Here is a 20,745-nt window from a genome sequence, read left to right as displayed (position 1 = left end):
AAACAGAAACACAAGATAAATAGGTAGATAAGGTGCAGTGGCAAGATGATGGTAATAGTACTGATGATATGATGGTAATGTTTTTGTTACACAGTATATAAAAATAGTACAATATATATAGTATATAATATAACATAATATATATTTATATATGATAGTAATAATTATACCAATATAAAAGCAGTATATAGTAATAATGGCAGCAGCAACAGTATATATAATAATAATAGTAAATATAATAAGAATAGTAATAACATGTACACATGTATAAATATGTGTATATAGACTTATATATACAAGAATATACAGAGAGTATGATATAATATGATATGATATATAGTAGAGGTATAAATATAAGTATTTGACTATACAATAGATAATATATATACTATGAGTGTAAGAATATGTAGACAGAGTGTGCAAAAGACAATATTATTGTATAAAATGATATATAATATCAATATGGTTTATATTCACACATATCACAAATTATGTGAAGTAAGTGTTCCAGTATATGGAGCGGAGTGTTGTACAGGGTACACAGTGCTAGGAGACAGGTCTATTTAGTGCAGTTCTGTGATGGTGGCTCTGACAGAGGTAGATTAGTTGTACAGTCTTATTGCGGTTGTGATAATATATTAGCAACACTTTAATCATTAAACTATAAATGTATCGATTTAAAATATTTATCAAATAAAAATGATTTTTTGTTATATTAATACTGTCTCTCCTCAGCCACACGGTGACACTGTTCCGCCTCTCCTGCTTTAGAACCGTCGAAGAAGAGCACTTCCGTTTTCCTCTCGGCTCCCGCCCCGCTCCGCCATCATGAAGTCCTGAACAAAAACGGATGGGAGTCGAGTGAACCGGGGAGAAGATCCGACAGGAGGTGAAATCCGGGGACGACATCCAGGCGATGACAGCACGGAGCGCAGCGCGGAGCGGAGCCCTGGAGGTTAGCGAGGCGGGCTCTCGTTGAGAAGCGGGCGGGCGGCTCCTCGGGTCCGGCTTGTTTCGGTTAGCATCGCGGCTAACTGCAGAGCTAGCCTGTGGTTTTCTCCCCCGGTCTGTCAGCGGCGAGCTGTCACTTCTCCTCGCCGCCGCTGGGCTCATGTGCAGCGGGGGGACAGGGGGGACATCTGTCCGCGGGACCCGGAGCGGCGGGATGGAGAGGACCGCGAGGACAAGCGAGGACACACACGATGTGGTCCGCTGGTGTTGAGTAGACAGCGGCGCCGAGGACCGGGGAGCGAGGACAGACCGTTTCCTGCCAGGCCGGGTAGCTAGCTTCACGGCTAGCTGGATCCCATCAGCCACGGTAAGACATGTTATAAATCATTCAGCGGGAAAAGGGGTCCTGCAGCCCGGGTGGCAGGAGGAGGCAGCAGCCACCTCCTCCTCCTCCTCCAGCCCCGGGGAGGTGGACTCTGACTCGCAGGCTTGTTGTTGGCCCGGAACACTCGATCCTGGAGTTGTGTTGTTGTCTGCTGTTGAATTACATGTAACTCGTTCCTGTGGTCAGAGCAAATATAACCTAATTGACCAGCCAAGTGCAAACAGCCCCCCCCACCCCTGTGCATGAGACTGATGGAGAGGACACGTCCAGGGTTCGACTCCTCTCTCCTCCACCGGGGGGTTCCTGCACAGCACCAGGAGGATTTCACATTCTATGTAGGTTAGAGAGATCATCTTGTGTTTGTTGTCTCCGTGTGTGTGTGTGTGATTGTGTGATTGAGAGCTTGCTTCAGGCTTGGTTGCATGATACAAAGAACTTCTCGTTTTAAAGGGAAACACACGCTTCCTCTTTTGACAGCAGCAACAAGGCCATGAAACAAAATGTTCTTGTGCTATAAAGCTCAGTAGTTACGTATGTGTATTTATATATAAATATATGTGTGTGTGTGTGTGTGTGTGCAGCCTGAAGCAAGATCTCAATCCGACTCACTGAGGAAGAGGCAACATATACATCAATCGTGTCTTTATGCAAGATCATCTCTCTAACCTATATACACACCCATATATATATATATTTCTACAATAATCTCTCCGCAAAATCCTGATGACACTGGTAACGTGGCAAATGGTGCATCCCACAAATTTTTAGTGAAAGTCTCAGCATCTCTCTCTCTCATTTCAAAAATGTGAACCTGAAATGGAAACCTCGGCTGCAGTCTGTCACAAACGCTGAACACAGACTTTCTGGTTTCAAAGAGGATCTTTTTCCTGCAGACCCAGGAAAGACATGAAATTGGGTCCGAGAAGAACAAATCTGGAATTGTAATCTCTGTGCGGTCGTTTGCCTGCGAGACTTCTTTGCAGTTTGCTTTTTACTTTGTGAAATTTGGCCTCTGGTGGTGTGAAATGTCGTGTGTAGTCATTTCCCCCCAAAATTTGTCGACCGTTGCTTTTTGTATTGTCATAACATTTACCAGAAATACAGTATTGAGGCTGTGTTCTGCACTTATATCATTGTAAAGTTTGATTCTCATCATGAATATTATCTCTTATGTTTCTGCTATTCTAACACCTTTATTTGATGTAATAATGGAAATCAGACCAGAAATGAATCCTGCCAAAATATTGAACCTTCTATTCCTAGTTGTTACCTAATATCAGTGAGAGGAATATTACTTTTTGTAGCATATAATGAAAAACATGTGAAATATGTGAAAGTCTTCAACACCAGGGAAGAGGATGACATTACTTATTAAAGAGAGAATTTCCAAAGCTTAAAGATGCTCGATCCTCAATCAGTCATTGTGAGATATTCTGATCTCTGTAAAGCTGATGTGATGCAAAAACAAGAATTCCTTTTTCCACACGCTTTAATCTGAATATGAAAAATACAGCCTAATTAAGACTATGTTACTGGTGAAGAGACAGGTGGATGTAATGGGTGGATGGCTGGTTGGGTGGGGGGGGAGGACGGATGGATGGTTGGTGGTCTGTAGCTGATGGACACTTTGATGTTTTTCCATCCATATGAACACGTATTTGCATTTTTTATTCGTATTCATTTGAAATGCAGACGTCGAGCAGGGATCAGCTCTGTATTGATTCATATAAGTGGCTGGAGCCTGTGGAGTGGAAACGTTCTATCGAGCTGTAAAGTGGTGTAAAGATTTTTGGAGGGATCAGCAGTAACAGCAGCCATTTGATATTACAGAGTAACTCAGCATTAATAAAAAAAACACACAGATATAAATAATAAACGGTATAAGTGTGTTTAGAAAGATGCTCAGTGTAACACATGTACTGCAGCTTTGAACTAGAAGATGATCACCAGTAAATCCAGAGATATCTAAAGAGTATTGGATTTAAAGAATGAATAAATAAAATATTAAGGCAGAGCAACGTAGATAATTTCCTCAAGAGATCCAAATGTGTCGATTACATGTGATAGACTGAACCATATTTCCTTGGCGCCTCACGGTTCCAACACAAATGTTGGTAATTCTTCAGAATAGCAGACGCTTACCCAGTGTGTCTCTCCCACGCTCACCAGGCGCTGGCCATGCCGTCGAGTGTGCGGGCCGGGAGCCTGAAGGACCCGGAGGTGGCTGAGCTGTTCTCCAGGGAGGATCCGGAGAAGCTCTTCACTGACCTGAGGGAGATCGGTCATGGGAGCTTCGGAGCAGTTTACTTCGTAAGTTGCTTTCCCCGGTGTATGGGTTTGTGAAGGTGATGGAATATCGATGCCACAAGTCTTTTTTGCCAACACATTAATTTGAAGTACATTTTTGGTTTCCCCTTGTAGGTCTTAATAGTTGTTTGCTTTGTATATGTTTGTAAATCATAGTTTTAGAATGGTTTGTAACTTGAAAATAGTCATTAAATTAACAGAGGAATAACTACAATTAGGTTCAGCAGCTAATGCTTCCCTGATACAGATTGCATCTCTATGATAAGATTAATGGCATTTAATTATTTGGCAGTTTCTAATCTGATGTTGAATTCTGGCCCAAAATGACTTGTTTTGTAGTTACACACACAAACACACACACACATTCCTCTGGCAAGCTCTTCAAAGTGGTCTGCTTAAAGGCTTATGCAATATTGATTTATGTTGGTATCATGCACTCCACAGGGAGGGCTACCTGGAAAATAGTTTAGATAATAAGTCTTGTTCAACTGTTCGGAGCAAGACGCTAAAACAGTTTTGTCATTACACAACATAAGAAATTTAAGTAAACAAGTATATAAAATCGTTATCTTATTAATAATAGTCTTGGTTTGACCAAATAAGACATTGTGGAGGTTCTGCTCATTTGAGACACACATTTCCATTAAAATTAAATAGCATCTGTATAGTCAATATATATAATAATATAATCAAAAAAAACAATAACTCCTGGATGAGGCAGCTCTCAGTGCCCGTTTATTGTATTTCCAGCTGTTTCAGGTTGTCACTTCAGGAAATAACACAACCAAAAAACTTGCACTGATGTGGAAAATAAAGCAGCATAGATAAAATGAGCTGCTGCACTTTCACATCATTTAATTTGAGGTCACGGTCGGAGTGGTTGTTCTGAAGAAAAGCTCCTGTAAGCAGAGGAAAGGCCTGACAGACAGAGGAAGAATGATGGTGTCTGTCAGTGAGACGGCAGAGAAGTTATTGATGGTATTGCCTATAAGAATACCAGGTGGATAAACCTATAAAGGTAGAAACATGTTCTTAGTCACAGACGACCTGTAAGTGGGGAATGAAAAGCCCTGTTTAAAGGAGCGAGTCATGGATGAAGGGACGCGAGCAGAGAGGAGGCGGCTCAGCAGAAAACCTTGTTTTATGCTGTCGTGATTTCTTTGTAGGGCCTGATGTAAAACGGTTCATTAATCCCAGAGTTCTCCGTTGTGTTGTGAGGATGCAGGATTGTGCTCTCGTCCACGTCAAAAGAAAGAAAAGATCATCATGGGCATTTCTACTGTTCAATTAAACCTGAGGAAGACTTGAAAGAAGTAATTTATTGTCTGTTTTCCCCAAACTTCAGGCCCATGATATCCGCACAAATGAGGTGGTGGCCATCAAGAAGATGTCCTATAGTGGCAAGCAGTCCAACGAGGTAGGAGAAACTCTCCCCCTGCTTCTGTCCTAGAAGTTCATCTCTGAGGTTTTTTCATCGATGTTTCATGTTGCAGAAATGGCAGGATATCATCAAGGAAGTGAAGTTCCTCCAGAAACTGCGTCATCCCAACACAGTCGAGTACCGCGGCTGCTACCTGAGAGAGCACACAGCATGGGTAAGTGTGACTGGAGGAAATTATGCTAGATTAAAACATATATTAAATCATTAACAACTTATAAAACCCTACAACAAATCATGTATGAGAATGCTTACGGTTATATATTCTTACTTTACGTCATGACTGATGTAATCTAATGCCGACTCTAGGAGATGAGTCTGTTCTCTGGAAGCAAATGTCCCACCTTCGTTTTGAAGTGGCCATTTGAATCTTTTTCTAAGCTGCACCTGAGCTCAACAACAGTTTTTACACTTGAACTCTCCCGCTTTAACTTAAACACCCCCGTGTCTCACAGCTGGTGATGGAGTACTGCTTGGGCTCGGCCTCCGACCTCTTAGAAGGTAAGTGAGAAAGAACGATGACACAAATTAGTAATTAAAAAACATTAATGAGTTAATTTTATATTTGGGTTTTTGACGTCTGAACATCTCTCGTCACCCAGTTCACAAGAAACCCCTCCAGGAAGTGGAAATAGCTGCCATAACCCACGGTGCATTGCAGGGATTGGTGTATCTTCACTCTCACAACATGATTCACAGGTAAGGCGCCATTTTTTTTCACACGATCTGTATCTGCTCTCATCCCCTCCCCCACAATTCTTACGAGAGACAAAACAAATACAGAGGAGAAAGCACAAAGTGAGCTGCCTAAAAGGAGCTTATGCAACAATATTTCTGCACGCACGTTCAAGTGCATCTGACGATATATTTTCTCTCTCGTGTCTGTTTGTTTTGACTCGAACACAATTTCCCTGACTTGTCATTTTCTCTGATCTGATCACGTCACTCTCTCTCTCTCTCTCTCTCTCTCTCTCTCTCTCTCTCAGGGATGTGAAGGCAGGAAACATCTTGCTCACAGAGCCAGGTCAGGTCAAACTGGGAGACTTTGGCTCGGCCTCCATTGTCGCTCCAGCCAACTCCTTTGTGGGAACACCCTACTGGTAAGATGCCAAACTTTTCACCCACCACAGTGTCACCCTCATCAACAGCTACTCATAAGGATCACTCCATGTGTTGACCCAGCAAAGCTTGTACCTTTCTCTTGTTTGTGCACAACAGCTCTGCCAAATACATTTATACTAAGAATTGTCCCTGTGTGGATAGAAGTCACCAACGTGCACGACATTCTTAGCTTATTAAAAAATAATCTGTTACAGATTTCTCCATCTATAGGTAATAGCCATGGTTACTGTGTACTAAACTTCTAGTGCAGGTAAACAATACAGGTCCCTGAGTTTGTTCTGCTATTTTCTATAACATTAAATCACACAATAAACCAACAATTCATAGGTTACTAGACGTTTGAAATAACAGTGAATCCGGTGGTGCTCCTGTTAGTCCAGGGTCAAAGGAATCAGGCTGAAAGTGGCTGAATAGCTGTGTTGTCTCCTCCGTGCAGGATGGCCCCGGAGGTGATTCTGGCCATGGACGAGGGTCAGTACGACGGGAAGGTAGATGTGTGGTCACTTGGCATTACCGCCATAGAGCTGGGTAAGACACGGCTCCATGTGTGTGTGTTGTGTACACAAAGCTGAAAGCATTTGACCCTCTTCTTTGCTTCTCTCTTTTTTTTTTATTATCGCTCTTCATCTGCCGCTCTCTCATTGTCACATTATGCCGTTCTCTCATTTTCCAGCGGAAAGGAAGCCTCCTCTGTTCAACATGAATGCTATGAGTGCCTTATACCACATCGCCCAGAACGAGAGCCCTGTGTTGCAGTCAAATCACTGGTGAGAGATGATGAAACAGTCCCTGTCCTTGTATGCAAATAAGCCCTATATTTGGCAATATGATAAAATAAGCAAAGAGGATTTTGTTATACATGCTTCTTTTAATAAGAAGCTGCCAATGTTATTGAGGCTCTTTCATATTATTAATTGTATTTATGACGTGTGAGATTGCCAGGAGCTCTACTTGGTGTATGGATTGATTTTGTTTTATTAAAACCGTGTTTGACAAAGTGCTGATTAAGGACAAACAATTAGTCTGTTGCAGTAAATTGACTTTATGCAATAAACGGGTGTTTGAACCCTGGTGCTTTCAGATCACAGTAAATTAAAAACGTGTGTTAAATCGTTAGAACATTGGTTTTGTCGTCTCTATTCAATAGAGATTAACCCTGCAACAACTGCTGTGTTGAACTTCCTTTAGAATGACGTCTTTATCATTTTCAGGTCGGATTATTTCCGCAATTTTGTGGACCTCTGTTTGCAGAAGATCGCCCAGGACAGACTTACCTCTGATGTGCTGCTCAAGGTACATGGATGGATATTTTCTATTCAGGCAGAAAAATAATTGTGATTGTCACTTTCTTACAAATATGTTTTTATAATTAAGTAAAGCTTTTATCCAGTGGACAGATTATTGTCAATAGAAGAACTGAAATATCAAATGTAATTTATACTGAAAATAGGAAATGAATCGCTTCATGAAGGCAGAGAAGCACCAGGCTGCAGGAGCTGAATCCCAGGAAAATTAATAATTACATCCAGCATGAAGCAAAATCATTTGGCTCCAAAAACTAGCCCCAAAGTAGGATTGAATAACATTACTGTAGAACTGTTCACCTGTTTGTGTCCACACCTGTCTCTAACTCTGTTGACCTCTACGCCCCCCCCCCAGCACCACTTCCTATGCAGAGAGCGTCCCATGACAGTCGTAATGGATCTGATCGCACGCACCAAGGATGCTGTCCGCGAGCTGGACAACCTTCAGTACCGGAAGATGAAGAAAATCCTCTTCAAAGAGGCGCTAAATGGTCCCGCACCGGAGGGAGGTGATGAAGAAGAGGTAAGAGGTGGACAGATTGTAATTGTGCAGATTTTTTGAAGGAGAAACTGTTTCCAGTGTCTCAAAGTTGTGCAAGGTTTATTGCATATCCTGCCACGAACATGAGACGAGAACAAACTGGGTGTCCTGAATAGTAACGTCAAAGTTTGCACGACTCCAGTCAAACAAAATTAAGAAGTACCGGCTTCTTTGAAGACAAACCCTTTTGCAACCTTTTATTTTAAAGAGAAAAACCATGTACCAAGGCCTGTAAGGGTTTAAGCATCCCTCCTGCCTTTGTATTGTACTTGTTAATGTATACTGTGACCTGAGAGCCTCTTCCTCTCGATACAAAGGCCTTTGTTTCCATCAGCATTTAATTCCAGTTGGCAGTTCCCCCCTCAAAAGGAAATGGAGGAATTCAGAGAATGTGGTGCTGCACTTTTCGAGAGTGTCAGCTCGTGTCTCACTGCAATTTTTACGATGAGTCTGCTCGAAAAGAGTTTCATAGGATTTTCATAGGATATAAATGGGTTCATACTTTCACACTGTGAAGTAACGGGTTTTACTTCACTGTAGCCATTTTCCAATATCTTCAATTTTTTTTGAAAATCTTTCTTATTTTCTTCACTGTTTCCTGAACACCAGGATGGGGAGCAGTATATGCTTCGCACCGGCACAGTCAACAGCATGGAGAGCTCCCACTCGTTGCCATCCATGTCAATCAGCGCCAGCTCCCAGAGCAGCTCGGTCAACAGCCTTGCGGACGGCTCCGACGACAGCGGGGAGATGGTGATGATGCAGGAGGGAGAGCACACCGTCACCTCCAACAGCTCCGTCCTGCACAAACCCCTGGTCAGTTCACATCAATTCAGATGCATCATAGCACTGTGTGAGTCATGGAAGGATATTTGAATCACACTTATCCTGGAAATTTACAAATAGTTTCCCCACACAGATGGTTCACTCTGTAATCATCTGACCAGCTGAGCACATGGAAACTTGCACCACCTACAGAAAAATAAAGTTATAGCAGCACCAGTTTAAACCTGGTTGGCCACCTACAGATTAAACAGAAAATCACCTCACAGCATGATAACAGGCGAACAGACCAACAGCAGAAGCTGTACGTTTGGGTGGATTTCCACTTAGCCACAGATTTAGTTAAATGACCAATGTAGTTCATTTTCAGTCCTTGGATGAGTTGTTTTACGATTAGAAGGTGGGGAAATTCATTGTTTGTTCTGCCGATAATTTTGTTACTCATGCTCTCCCTCTCATCTTTTTGTTTTCGCCTGCTTGGCCTCCGCTGTGTAGAGCCATGACAACATCTACGACGATCCCTATCAGCCCGAGATTGACCCACAGCGAGAAGCTCCTTCTGCTGGTGGTGTTATTGTCCTTGGAGGTGGAGGAGGAGGCGGGAGGCGTCGTCGAGGAAGAGACCATTTCGCCACCATCAGGACGGCCTCGCAAGTCACTCGCCAGATTCAGGAACATGAGCAGGGTTCGGCCCTGAGAGAGCAGATGTCTGGGTGAGAGGGATAGCGAAAACTTTGTTAGTATATAATAACAGTATTCAGGTCGGGTCGAAGCAGAAAGTCCCTCAAGCTTATTTAACTCCCTGCATCTCGTCACAGGTACAAGCGAATGCGGCGGCAGCACCAGAAGCAGCTGATGGGCCTGGAGAACAAGCTGAAGGGAGAGATGGACGAGCACCAGCTGAGACTGGACAAAGAGCTGGAGAATCAGAGGAACAGCTTCTCAATGGAGGGAGAGAAGCTCACCAAGAAGCACCAGGCTATTCTGGAGAAGGAGGTGAGCTGGTGAAGTATGAATGAGTGATAGTGAGGAGGAGAGAACAGACAGAATAGTTGGTCATGTAGCTCGTGGCTTAAGATGTGGAATGAACGGGAAGAGAATAACGGAGGAGAAATCACTACTTCATGGTTATGACGAGTAACAAGGTCCGCTGCTGTTGGGACATCTTGTCACATGCAGTAAATTCCTAATGAATGTTTTCTCCAGACAAAGGCCGTCATGACCGAGGAGAAGAAGTTCCAGCAGCACATTCTGGGCCAGCAAAAGAAGGAGTTGACCGGTTTGCTGGAGTCTCAGAAACGACAGTACCGGCAACGCAAGGAGCAGCTCAAAGAGGTGCCTCTACGTCACCAGTCAGCTGACTAACACAGCTTCCTTGTTGAAATTTACCGTGATCACTCTCCTGCAACTTCAAAACAAACTGCATCGTAGTTACAGTATAAAAACAGGTATCTGGTATCATTTTCATTTTATTCTAATACCATAGTTTGTGTTTCCGCTGTAGGAACTGAATGAGAACCAGTCGACGCCGAAGCGAGAGAAGCAGGAGTGGTTGGTGCATCAGAAGGAGTGCATGCAGCAGCTCCAGGCGGAGGAGGAGGCCGGCCTGCTGCGGCGGCAGAGGCAGTATTATGAGCTCCAGTGTCGCCAGTACAAGAGGAAGTTGGTGCTGGCACGCCACAACCTGGAGCAGGACCTGCTGCGAGAGGTACCTCTTTGCTTTTTCTTTTTTTTTAGAACTTTATTGAAGAGAAACACAAACATTCCTTGACAACATCACAAATTATATATGACAGACTGATGAAAAATAATAAATAAATAAATGGACAGTTAAGACATTCCATCGTACCACAGGATTCCCCTCAGTTAGAGAGGTATCCTGCAATAGGTAGCCACCTCCTCTCAAAAACATCAGACCTTAATTGTAATTGAGCAGTTAAAGCCTCCATTCCATACACCTCCCTCAGCTTCTGTTTCCACTGTGCCACTGTAGGTGGCTGTGGATTCAACCATTTTATTGTCACCATTTTCCTAGCAGTCATCAAGAATATATGTAACAAGTGCTCTTGGTCTCTTGTGTACATGCCTTCAGGAGTTAGATCGAAAAGAAACTGACTTGGGGTGAATAGTATATTAATTGTACCTCTTTGCTTTTGATTGGCAGATCAGTGATGGATTGATAATGAAATTCCACCGAAAAACGTTTTTAGATGGATTCAATTTGATAGAATTCCTTCAGGCCTCCTCCTCATCCTTCTCTCTTCTCCAGGAATTGAACAAGAAGCAGACTCTGAAGGACCTGGAGTGCGCCATGCTGCTGCGTCACCACGAGTCCACCCAGGAGCTGGAGTTCCGCCAGCTGGGGCTGGTGCAGCACACGCGGGCCGAGCTCATACGCACGCAGCACCAGACGGAGCTCACCAACCAGATGGAGTACAACAAGAGGCGTGAGCAGGAGCTGCGTCAGAAACACGCGGTGGAGGTCCGCCAGCAGCCCAAGAGCCTCAAAGTGAGTGAGAGCACCCAGGGCCCGGGGTCTCCTGAGGAGGGAGAGCGCCCGACCGCAGAGGGGCCGAGCAGCAGCTGGGACAGTGAGGCAGGGGGGGTGGAGGTGGAGTTAGGAGAGGAGAAGGAGGCGGTAGCTAAGGAGATAAATGATGTTGAGCTTGACAGAGGAGATGAAGTGTTAGAGGAGGAGGAGGAAGGAGTGAATGTCCTTGAGAGGAAAGATGAGGTGGATGACGAGAGTAAACCAAAGGGAGACGAAGACGGAGAAGATGAGGGTGAGAAGGAGGATTGGAAAACCAGTGAGGAAGGTATAGAAGTGAGGGAAGTAGAGGGAGTGCAGTGGGAGTACGAGGAGGACCCCAGTAACACTGTACAGGTAGACACTGATGAAGAGGAAGAGGAGGGCAGGGGCGTGGCCGATGGCTGTCCATCAGATCTCATCTCATTCCAGTCCCTAGAAAGGAGACGCCTCCATCAGCAGCAGATTGATGAGCTCTCTGAGTTTTACTTCCCCGTAACACCAGAGGAGCTGGAGCCCACACCTATCCCCCCACCTCCTCCTCCCCCTCCCCCCTCCCAGACTTCCTTCCCCTCTCTCTTCTCTCACGCCATCTGCCTCCTCCTCTCCCTCTCCGCTGCCGCTCAGCCCTCCAACCTCACTCTGCTCCTGCTCTCCATCTTCCTCCTCTCCCTGCGTCGTTCCCCTCCTCTTCCCTCGGTGGCCTCTGTTGTTCTCTCTGCCGAGCTCGCCCTACTGTCGCTCTTCTTCTCGTACCTCTTCCTTCGTTCCTGCTGCTCTCTGTCTCTGTCCACGTACCTGTCGCTCAGCCTCTGGGCCAGCGGCCTCTTCAGTTTAGGCCTCTCCCTCAGTTTGGGGATTTATTATATCCCCATGATTTTGATCTCGGCCTCCTTCCTCAGCTCCCCCTCTCTCTTCCTCTCCCTCTACTTGGTGGTGGTGCTGATTGTCAGGCCGGCCCGTGACTTCCTCCAACACGCCCCACGCAAAGTCAACCGTCTCTGCATGCGAATCCTTTTCCGCCTCCCCAGACCGCTGTTCGCCATGTGCCAGTCAGTCTTAGGAGGTATGGCTGAGCGGAGCCTCTATGAGATGTTTCCCAAAGCAGGGCGCAACTGGGGTGTGCGTCGGTCCCAAATCCCGGTCCCCCTGAAGAGCTTACCGTTAGAGTATCAAGCTCGCTGCAATATCACCTCTCCCTGGGCCAAGGGCCTGCTCTGGGTGAAGCGTTTTACCAGACGCCCCCTCGGGGTCCTGGCAGATCTTGCTAATTCTGTAGTGCTAAAACTAGCCGGACAGGCGCTTCAAAAGTTGCCAGACAGTGTTCGGGTCGGGCTCCAATCTCTGGGTCTCCTGAGGAAGCACAGCCCGAGTAGGTTGCCCCGACTGCTGCCCAGGGAGGAGCGGGAGAGAAGACAGGGGGAAAGGAGGAGGAGAGAGGAGGAGAGACAGAGGAGGGAGGAGAGGGAGAGGATGTTTCGAGAGGATGCCAGGTGGGAGTTTGGGTTGAGGCGAACTTCTTCTGGGAGGTTTGTCAGAGGGAAGATTCGGCCGTGGAGATAGTGAAAGAGACAAATCGAATGATTGAGTGGGAATGTGTGCTGCTGGTGTGTGTGTATGTGTGAGTGTGATCGTGTTTTATGTTCCATTGTTGGACCATTGTTTGTGTCTTTTTGATTTGGACCCACATGTCTTTTGTTACATGATTCCCTGACTGGTTTTTGGTCACATTTCTCAAAGATGAGGTGTATTTCACCCAGTACAAAAATGCATCTGTACATCTGTGTGCGCTGGCTGGAGGTGATTTTATACACATGCACACAAGCAGTACTGTTGAATCATTGGGCTCTGCAAGCGTTAACATGCAGCTGACCCCACGGTCACTGTACCAACCACAGTGAAATTTCTACATTTCATTATTGTGCTTTTTGTAAAAGTTCCTTTGAAGTTTCTTTTATTTTTTATTTTGCTCTTAATTTGTAAGACAAATGTTTTTATGGTTATTTTTAAGACCGTTTTTGTGCAATGGTTAATTTTCCTTTTAAAGTGGTCTTATTTGATGGGGTCGCTTAGTTCTGGGAACAAATATCAAAGTGTGGCATAGTTTCAGGGCCTCAGGATCATTTCACTCCCCAAAGTTCAAAACTGTGAAAACAAAGATGCTTAATAATTTCACTAACATCAAGCTGAACACTAGCCTGAACTCAGTCGGTTTATAAGTGCAATAAAAAGCTAAGCAGAAAGACGTGGGACCACTGTAAGACGTCTGATATTTGAAATTCGGTTTCTTTGAGATATCAAAGTGGGAAACAATTAACAGGGGATCTTACTTTAATAGGACTAGTAAAGTTTATTTCAGGTTTAGACATTATTAGATATTATTGACAGCTCGTGGAATCATTATCTTTCAGATTCTAGTTGGAAAAACTACTTTTACTTTTATTGCCCTTTATGCAGTAATGTTGTTATGATTTACTATGTAAACATTTAGATATTTTTCTCGTAATCATCCTATAAATCTACAGCAGTTGAGTGCCTATAGTTAGATAACTAGTCGGCTGTGAAGTGATATATCCTGAATTTAGAGTGAACACATAAGAAAGTAGTTTTACTCAGAGTAGTAAAAGTATTATAATATAATTAAAACCTATTTAATATTGCAGCTAAGCTATTTGATATGAAGCCATAGACAATCGTTTGAGACATGCAATCGTTAAATCAGTCCAAAGGTTGATGAAACTACTGAAAGTGAATGAAGAGATCCAGATATTGCAGCGTCTCAAAGAACAACACAGGAGAGCAGATCCCCAGTTTAGGGCTGCAAGGAATGATTATTTTCATTGATTAATCTGTTGGTTGATTTATTCAAATTTTATGAATGTCCATAAACCAAAGAAGTTAGTGAGTTTACATTGATAAATTAAATATTGTCTGATCTGAGAAGCTGGAACCAGAAAAGGTTTTTGTATGTTTTCACCATGTTTGCTTTAAAACATTCATGAAAACATTAAATGATTAGTTGATTATCAATTATCCAAATATAAAGGGTTGCCGATAGATTTATGTCAATCAACCAACCAGCTCTTCGTCAGTCAAACCGAAAAAGAAACAAGCAAATTGTTGGAATGAAAAACCAAAATGCTATTAAGTGCACATTTAATTGAGATGAAGAAAAAAGCATAGTCAGGCTGAAATGTGCAGTTGTGTCGTGCATAGAAATAGAAATGGGGAAAATGAAGATTTTAAAATGTGCAAGTCTACAAGGGAAGTCTGGTGGAACAGGAAAATGCACCAGTGCTTATAAATGCAGATTTTATATCGAAGGAAACAAAAGTGGTGTCGTTTGAACCATTCAAACTTAACTTTATCAGGACCCGGGGGGGGGGAACAAAGAAGTCGGGCACTTCTTTTTACGAGTAACTTGCATTTGGGAAATCTAGATTTTAAAAGAAAAATATTTTACAAATATTGTTATTTGAATGTAATTTGTTTTGTCTTTTTGCCATTGATTTACATTTGTGTTCCAGTTATTCCCTGTTCCTCTGTGTATGTTTACATGTTTGTATTCTGTTTTTGTTGTGACACCGTCTGTGTTTTGAGTTTCCACAGAGTTATATCACATTGAGTTATTTTTTTTTTTTATATTTAATTGATGCAGTATTTATAAGACTAGTACTGCATTCTGTTTGGCAGCCATTTTGTTGTCCTCTTTATTCATTTCAGCTGCACGAGTGTTGGCATACTGTACGGCTGTATGCTCGCAGGCATAGAAAAATATTTTGTCATACGTCCAGATTTTTCTTTACACAAAAAATAAATTCTTTTGTGTGTAAATTCATTGTCTTGTTTGTTTTTATGATTTTTTGTTTCCATTATTATCACGTCTTCATTTGTTTCCTTCTTCCCTGATTTATGGACAAATATTATTTTATTAAGAAAAACATCCCCTCTTCATTTTGTTCATCATTCCTCCTGTATCATCATTTTATCTCCTTTGTCATGTTGTTCCCATCCTCTGTTTGAAAATCTGCCACTTTGCTAATCAATATTTAAAAGTTGAGATTTAATTATGTGAACTGGGGGATGCAGAATATATTGTCTTTAATTTTAGTGCGTGAAAGTAAAGAAAAGAGATTTAGATCATCCAAAGATGTTTGTTTTCAATCCGTATAGTGTTTAAAACTTTTTGAAAGAAGTTTAGATTATTATGTTTCTATATTTTGTTGATGTTGAAAGTTCATCATAAAGAATTAAGTAAAAAAAACTACCGCTTTAGATAAAAATACAGATTATTTTTCAATGCAAAAGGCAATTTAGACTTTCACGCCTCTAACCTGAAACTTCATCTTCACTGACGATCATAAAGACAATAGTTTGTTTTTATTTCTTTGAGGAAAAGACTAGAGTTGTTTCAGAGACTTGGTTCTAAGTTATTATCAAGTGAACTGCTTAATCTCTTAAACTGCTGCTGACAGATTTTCCACATGTCAACTTTTACTTAATTAAAGTAATTAAGTATTAAAGTCAGAATTTAAAACATGATTATTCTTTAACCCAGTTTTCAGGGGCTTTAAATCTTCAATCCTGCTGTTAAACCATCCCCTGGATTTTCAGCTAAATTAATACGTACATGTTTTTTTATGTGGTTAACTTTCATAATGCTAATAGAATTACAACATATGTAAAAGACAAAGGCAACGTTAGTGAGTTTGGTGGTGATGGTGTCTTTCCTTTAATTTGTCTTTTTTAATTTCTTCACCATTAGAGTTTCTTCTCTGTTTTTCCGTATATCTTATCGTCGTGTCCGTCTATAAAAACCCCAGGAGCTCTTGAGCGCAGCCGCCTCCATCTCTCTTCTCTCTCCTCCAGTCCAAAGAGCTTCAGATCAAGCGTCAGTTCCAGGACACGTGTAAGATCCAAACCCGGCAGTACAAGGCGCTGCGCAACCACCTGCTAGAGAACACGCCCAAGTCGGACCACAAGGCCGTGCTGAAGCGGCTGAAGGACGAGCAGACCCGTAAGCTGGCCATCCTGGCCGAGCAGTATGACCACTCCATCAATGACATGCTGTCCACACAGGCTGTGAGTAAGGCAAGGAGTCGTCGTTCACTTCACACTCGCACCACACCACCACCACTGCTGTGCCTGGCCTGGGGGTCCTCCTGCCCGTCCGACTGTCGCCTGTCTGCCCGTCAACCAGCCTCCTCCTGGTCCCTCAGTGTTAAACTGCACCTCAACCCACAGATCCCACTTCAATAGCAAACCACGTTCACCTGCAATTTCACTGTCCTCTCCTGAAACATCCTTTTCCCTGAAGATGTGGGAGAAATCATCATTAGCTGGTCTGTGTCAGGAGAGTGGAGACGAGAGCTTCGGTCAAATCTGACACCTTCACTGAAGAAAATGGGTTTGAGGTTCAGAAACAGCAGACATTATATTATAGCTTTTAAAGAATACCCACCAATTATCAATAATTTGTCAAAACCTGGCTCTCACATTAAACTTTTCAAGTCCTTTCTAACTCTCCGACCAAAGTTTTAGGACAAGTCTCAATAACAACTGATTAAAAGTATAAAAGTATAATTGGTGCAGAAAAAAAAGTTGCCTGTCTGTAATTATTGTATAAACGTGTGAGCGTGGGAACCAGAACATGCACATAAATCTCCAGGCTTATAAATAGATGAAATTAATGAAATATAACAGGAAGGAGAAGATGGGAGGAAACTAAATATCTTGTCCCTTTCAGTGACATAACGTCCTGGACATCTTTAATAACCTGACACGGCATCGGGCCAGTAAGCCAAATCCCTGCTGCCCTTGTTTGTCCGCACATCAGCTCCTGTCGTGGTTAAAGTCTCTGTGGGAAGTTCTCCAACACAACGATTACAACTAATAATAAATTAAATAAAGATCAAATATAGATTTCATCTGTTTCAGGCACCACAAAATCCACAATGACCTCAACTATAGTCACATTGAGGAATATTATTCTGGTTTACTTTAGTCCTTTTTACATATTACAAAAATTGTATTAGCATTTTAGTTTATCAGTACAATAATAACTTTAGATCGGAATTTAATTTGATTATTTTATATATACTACATTAACACCTTATTTATGTATTTATATATGTACTTATATTTATGTTTAATTTCCAGCCTGTTGAATATACTTTATAATATCTGCAGACACAGACTGATCAAACAAGACAAAACACTGAATAAACAAACCACCTGCATCTCTCACTCCTCATCCTCCTCTTCTCTCTTCTGCATCTCCCTGTCTCTTTTCTTCACGTTTGTCAGAGCTTCTCCTCCTCTACCCTCGACAAACACCAAAGCAACATCTCTTTCCCATACGTTTGTACCAAAAGCATCTTTCCTCACGCTCCCTCCTGTTTCTGCCTCTTAGCTGCGATTGGATGAAACCCAGGAAGCGGAGTACAAGGTGCTGCGGATGCAGCTGCAACAGGAGCTGGAGCTGCTCAACGCCTACCAGAGCAAGATCAAGATCCACACGGACACGCAGCACGAGAGGGAGGTCAAGGACCTGGAGCAGAGGGTGTCCATCCGCCGCGCCCTGCTGGAGCAGAGGGTCAGACACAGATAATCTCCTTAATGTGTTGTGCAAGAATTTGGTGAGTTTAGGAATTAATTCAGGCAGACGGAGACGACAAGAAGACGGAGAAAGTAAGGTCACATAAGACAGTTGATGTTCGCTTTAGAGAATACAGAATTAACTTCCTGCTGTTCTATGTTCAGTCCTTTAGAACCTTTAATGATCTCTGTAACAGGCTGTTCTGGAGCTTTCGGTCATTTCGGGCGAACTTCTTTTGCACATGGAGTCAAACTTAAAGGACCCATCATCGATGTTAGCTTAAAGATAAGGCTAATAAAAATTCATGGCCAAAGAAACCCCAGCACAAGGGAACACTCACTAGATGTCCCAGAGAAAAGAAAAGTGGAATTAATGAACATTTCAAAGGACAACTAGGCTCCATAAGCTAAGGACGACCATGTGGTAGAACGGCTGCTTCAGTTACAGAACTTTCTGTCTGAAGTTTAACAGTAATTAGGTTTTGGTTGCCGTGACATTGTGTTCTCTTCCTCTTCCCTTCTAGATCGAGGAGGAGATGTTGTCCCTGCAGAACGAGCGCTCCGAACGCATCCGCACCCTCCTGGAGCGCCAGGCCATGGAGATCGAGTCCTTCGACTCAGAGAGCCTGCGCCTGGGCTTCAGCAACATGGCGCTGACCGGCATCCCCAGTGAGGCCTACCCCAAGCAGGCCTACTCCAACGCCCCCCCCTCCAGCTCCCGCTCCGCCGGCCACTGGAGCCACGGCATCCACCCGCAGAACATGCCCCCCCAGCAGCACTCCCGCCGCAGCCACAACAGCAGCAGCAGCAGCGGCATCAGCAGTGGCAGCGGCGCCGGGGACCGCAGGAGCGAGTCCTCCTCCTCCTCCTCCCACGGCCTGGCCATGGCCCTGGGGCTGGGCCGGGACAGCAGGGAGGTGCACCACTCGTCCCGCTCGTCTGCCTCCTCTTCTTCCTCCTCCTCCTCGTCTTCCTCCCACCACCAGCGCCACCACCTGCCCCAGCACTACCACCACCAGAGCACGCCGCAGCTGTACCGCGAGCGGGAGCGGGATCGAGATAGGGAGCGGGAGAAGGAGAGGGAGCGGGAGTGGGCCGGGGTGCGAGGCTCCGGCGGTGACCTGGCCCACCCACACCCCCTGCCCTTCTCCCATCACCTGCCCTCACGCTCCTCCTCTCAGTCCCTGGCCATGCTACCTCCGCCGCCGCCCGCCCCTCCCTCCATCTCCGGCCCGTCCTCCTCTTCCTCGTCCTCCTCCTCCTCGCAGGGGGGGATCTACGGGGGCGGCGGGCTGGCTGTGCGTGGTGCCCCGAGTCTGATGGCCCTGAGGAACAGCCCCCAGCCTCTGAGGAGGACGGCGTCCGGCGGGGGGCCGGGGGGCTCCGCGGCCAGCGACAGCGTCCTGAGCCGAAGCACCTCGGTCACGTCTCACATCTCTAACGGCTCCCACATCTCCTACTCTTAGACGGCAGGAGGGAGAGAACGGACGAGGGAGGAGGGGTGGATTTAGGAAGGTAGCTATCACAGGTTGCATCTCAATACTCTCAGCTTGCCGCCTTGCCTTGCGTTCTTTCTTGGAAGCATCTCAAGTCTCCTTGGAGCTGGAATGCAGAGGATTTGTGGGGAATCACCCTCTTCCTCTTTGTGCACGGGAAGGCAAAGGAATGAGAGGCCAAACTGACATTATTGAGCTGCAACCTGCGTCTTTAGACTCAGGGTGGGTCGAGAGGTTTCCTCCCGTTCTCACAGGTGTAAAAAGGAGGGAGGGAGGAATGTAACCACCTGTAAAACCTCTGGATCGAGGCGATTTGTGTTTAATGTTTTTATCTTTGTTATAGCCTGTACAAAAGTGAGATAGGAACGTGTAAACGGAGAAGACGTTTAGCCTTTTTTTTCCTCCCAGAGCTGCAGAGAGAAAGGGGGACGGCAGCCATGTCTTCTTCTATGATGTTCTATGCTGGAATGGAGAAAGAGAGAGGACAGGGGGGAAGTTTTACAAAGGATAATGTTTCCTTGGCATTGTGTCTGTACTTGTATGTAGTGTGTAGCGTCCAGATATTATCTAGAAAGCACTCGCAACTTGGGCTCCGGAGAGGAAAAAGAAGGGCAGAATCAGAAAGGATGGGGAACTTCAGTCTTCAGCCTGGTGGAGACTGGAAAACACTTTTTATTGATTTACAACTGTTGATGTTTTTGTTGTTTTCTCTCTCTCTCTTTTTTTTTTTTTTTAGTAAGTGTATTAAAAAACACAAAAAAACAAGTTGCTCGGAACGTCACCTATGCCTTTAAGGGGTTCTTAAAGGGATGTCGTGCCATCCGAATTTTTATTTGACAACCGCAGGATGATGTAAAACCGATAAATACGATAAACGCAGAATGTTTGTAACGGCGAGAGACTCTCCAATGCAGCTGGGACGACAAAAATAGAGAAGAAGAGGAAGAGAAAAACGCTTTCTGGCATCCGTGACATATTGAGTATCAACTAACAACATTAAGTGTCTCACTCCGATGCATGAGATAGATGTACAAATAAACAAAACATTTGTTAATATGACCAAACACATTTGAAATGTACCGTACCCGTCCAAGTTTCACCGGCATCGAAGATCACCTGTCCCACATTTTGGATCTTTACTGTACATATTTATGGGAATATTAAAAAAAACAACAAAAAAAACACGTCATTTGGTTTTATAGAGTAACAACGATAACGATAGTAATTTTGATATATTCAAATGAGTATTGACTTCAAGATTTAGAGCGACAACTCCAAACCGCATTTTCTATAG

The 20,745-nt window shown here is 44.0% G+C and overlaps 1 protein-coding gene across 2 annotated transcripts; it reads left to right on the top strand.

The window, feature by feature from the left end:
• The first annotated feature begins 808 nt into the window (after positions 1-808).
• On the top strand, positions 809-19,421 carry taok2b (TAO kinase 2b). Of its 2 annotated transcripts, XM_061094585.1 has the most exons (20): positions 809-1,318; positions 3,506-3,646; positions 4,989-5,060; positions 5,137-5,238; positions 5,537-5,582; positions 5,684-5,780; positions 6,068-6,181; positions 6,640-6,731; positions 6,877-6,970; positions 7,415-7,496; positions 7,863-8,030; positions 8,658-8,864; positions 9,327-9,544; positions 9,650-9,827; positions 10,038-10,166; positions 10,336-10,539; positions 11,101-11,340; positions 16,228-16,440; positions 17,771-17,953; positions 18,480-19,421. In XM_061094585.1, exons 2-20 carry the CDS (start codon positions 3,515-3,517, stop codon positions 19,419-19,421), a joined length of 3,513 nt encoding a protein of 1,170 aa, XP_060950568.1. In that variant the 5' UTR covers positions 809-1,318; positions 3,506-3,514. The 2 variants fall into 2 exon arrangements, with proteins under 2 accessions (XP_060950568.1, XP_060950567.1); XM_061094584.1 differs by lacking the exons at positions 16,228-16,440; positions 17,771-17,953; positions 18,480-19,421 and having other exon boundaries at positions 11,101-15,196.
• Positions 19,422-20,745: the final 1,324 nt, after the last annotated feature.

This window comes from Limanda limanda, chromosome 21, assembly GCF_963576545.1.
Source record: "Limanda limanda chromosome 21, fLimLim1.1, whole genome shotgun sequence".
Classification (NCBI taxonomy): Eukaryota; Metazoa; Chordata; class Actinopteri; order Pleuronectiformes; family Pleuronectidae; genus Limanda; species Limanda limanda.
Note: the sequence above shows the minus strand (reverse complement) of the source record. Positions and strands in the feature narration are given on the sequence as shown.

Bases quoted from the DNA above. Each gene is read 5' to 3' on its own strand.
- taok2b (XM_061094584.1), top strand. From the start codon at position 3,515: ATGCCGTCGAGTGTGCGGGCCGGGAGCCTGAAGGACCCGGAGGTGGCT. The intron at 3,647-4,988 runs GTAAGTTGCTTT...CCCAAACTTCAG, and splicing joins GCTTCGGAGCAGTTTACTTC to GCCCATGATATCCGCACAAA. The intron at 9,828-10,037 runs GTGAGCTGGTGA...TGTTTTCTCCAG, and splicing joins AGGCTATTCTGGAGAAGGAG to ACAAAGGCCGTCATGACCGA.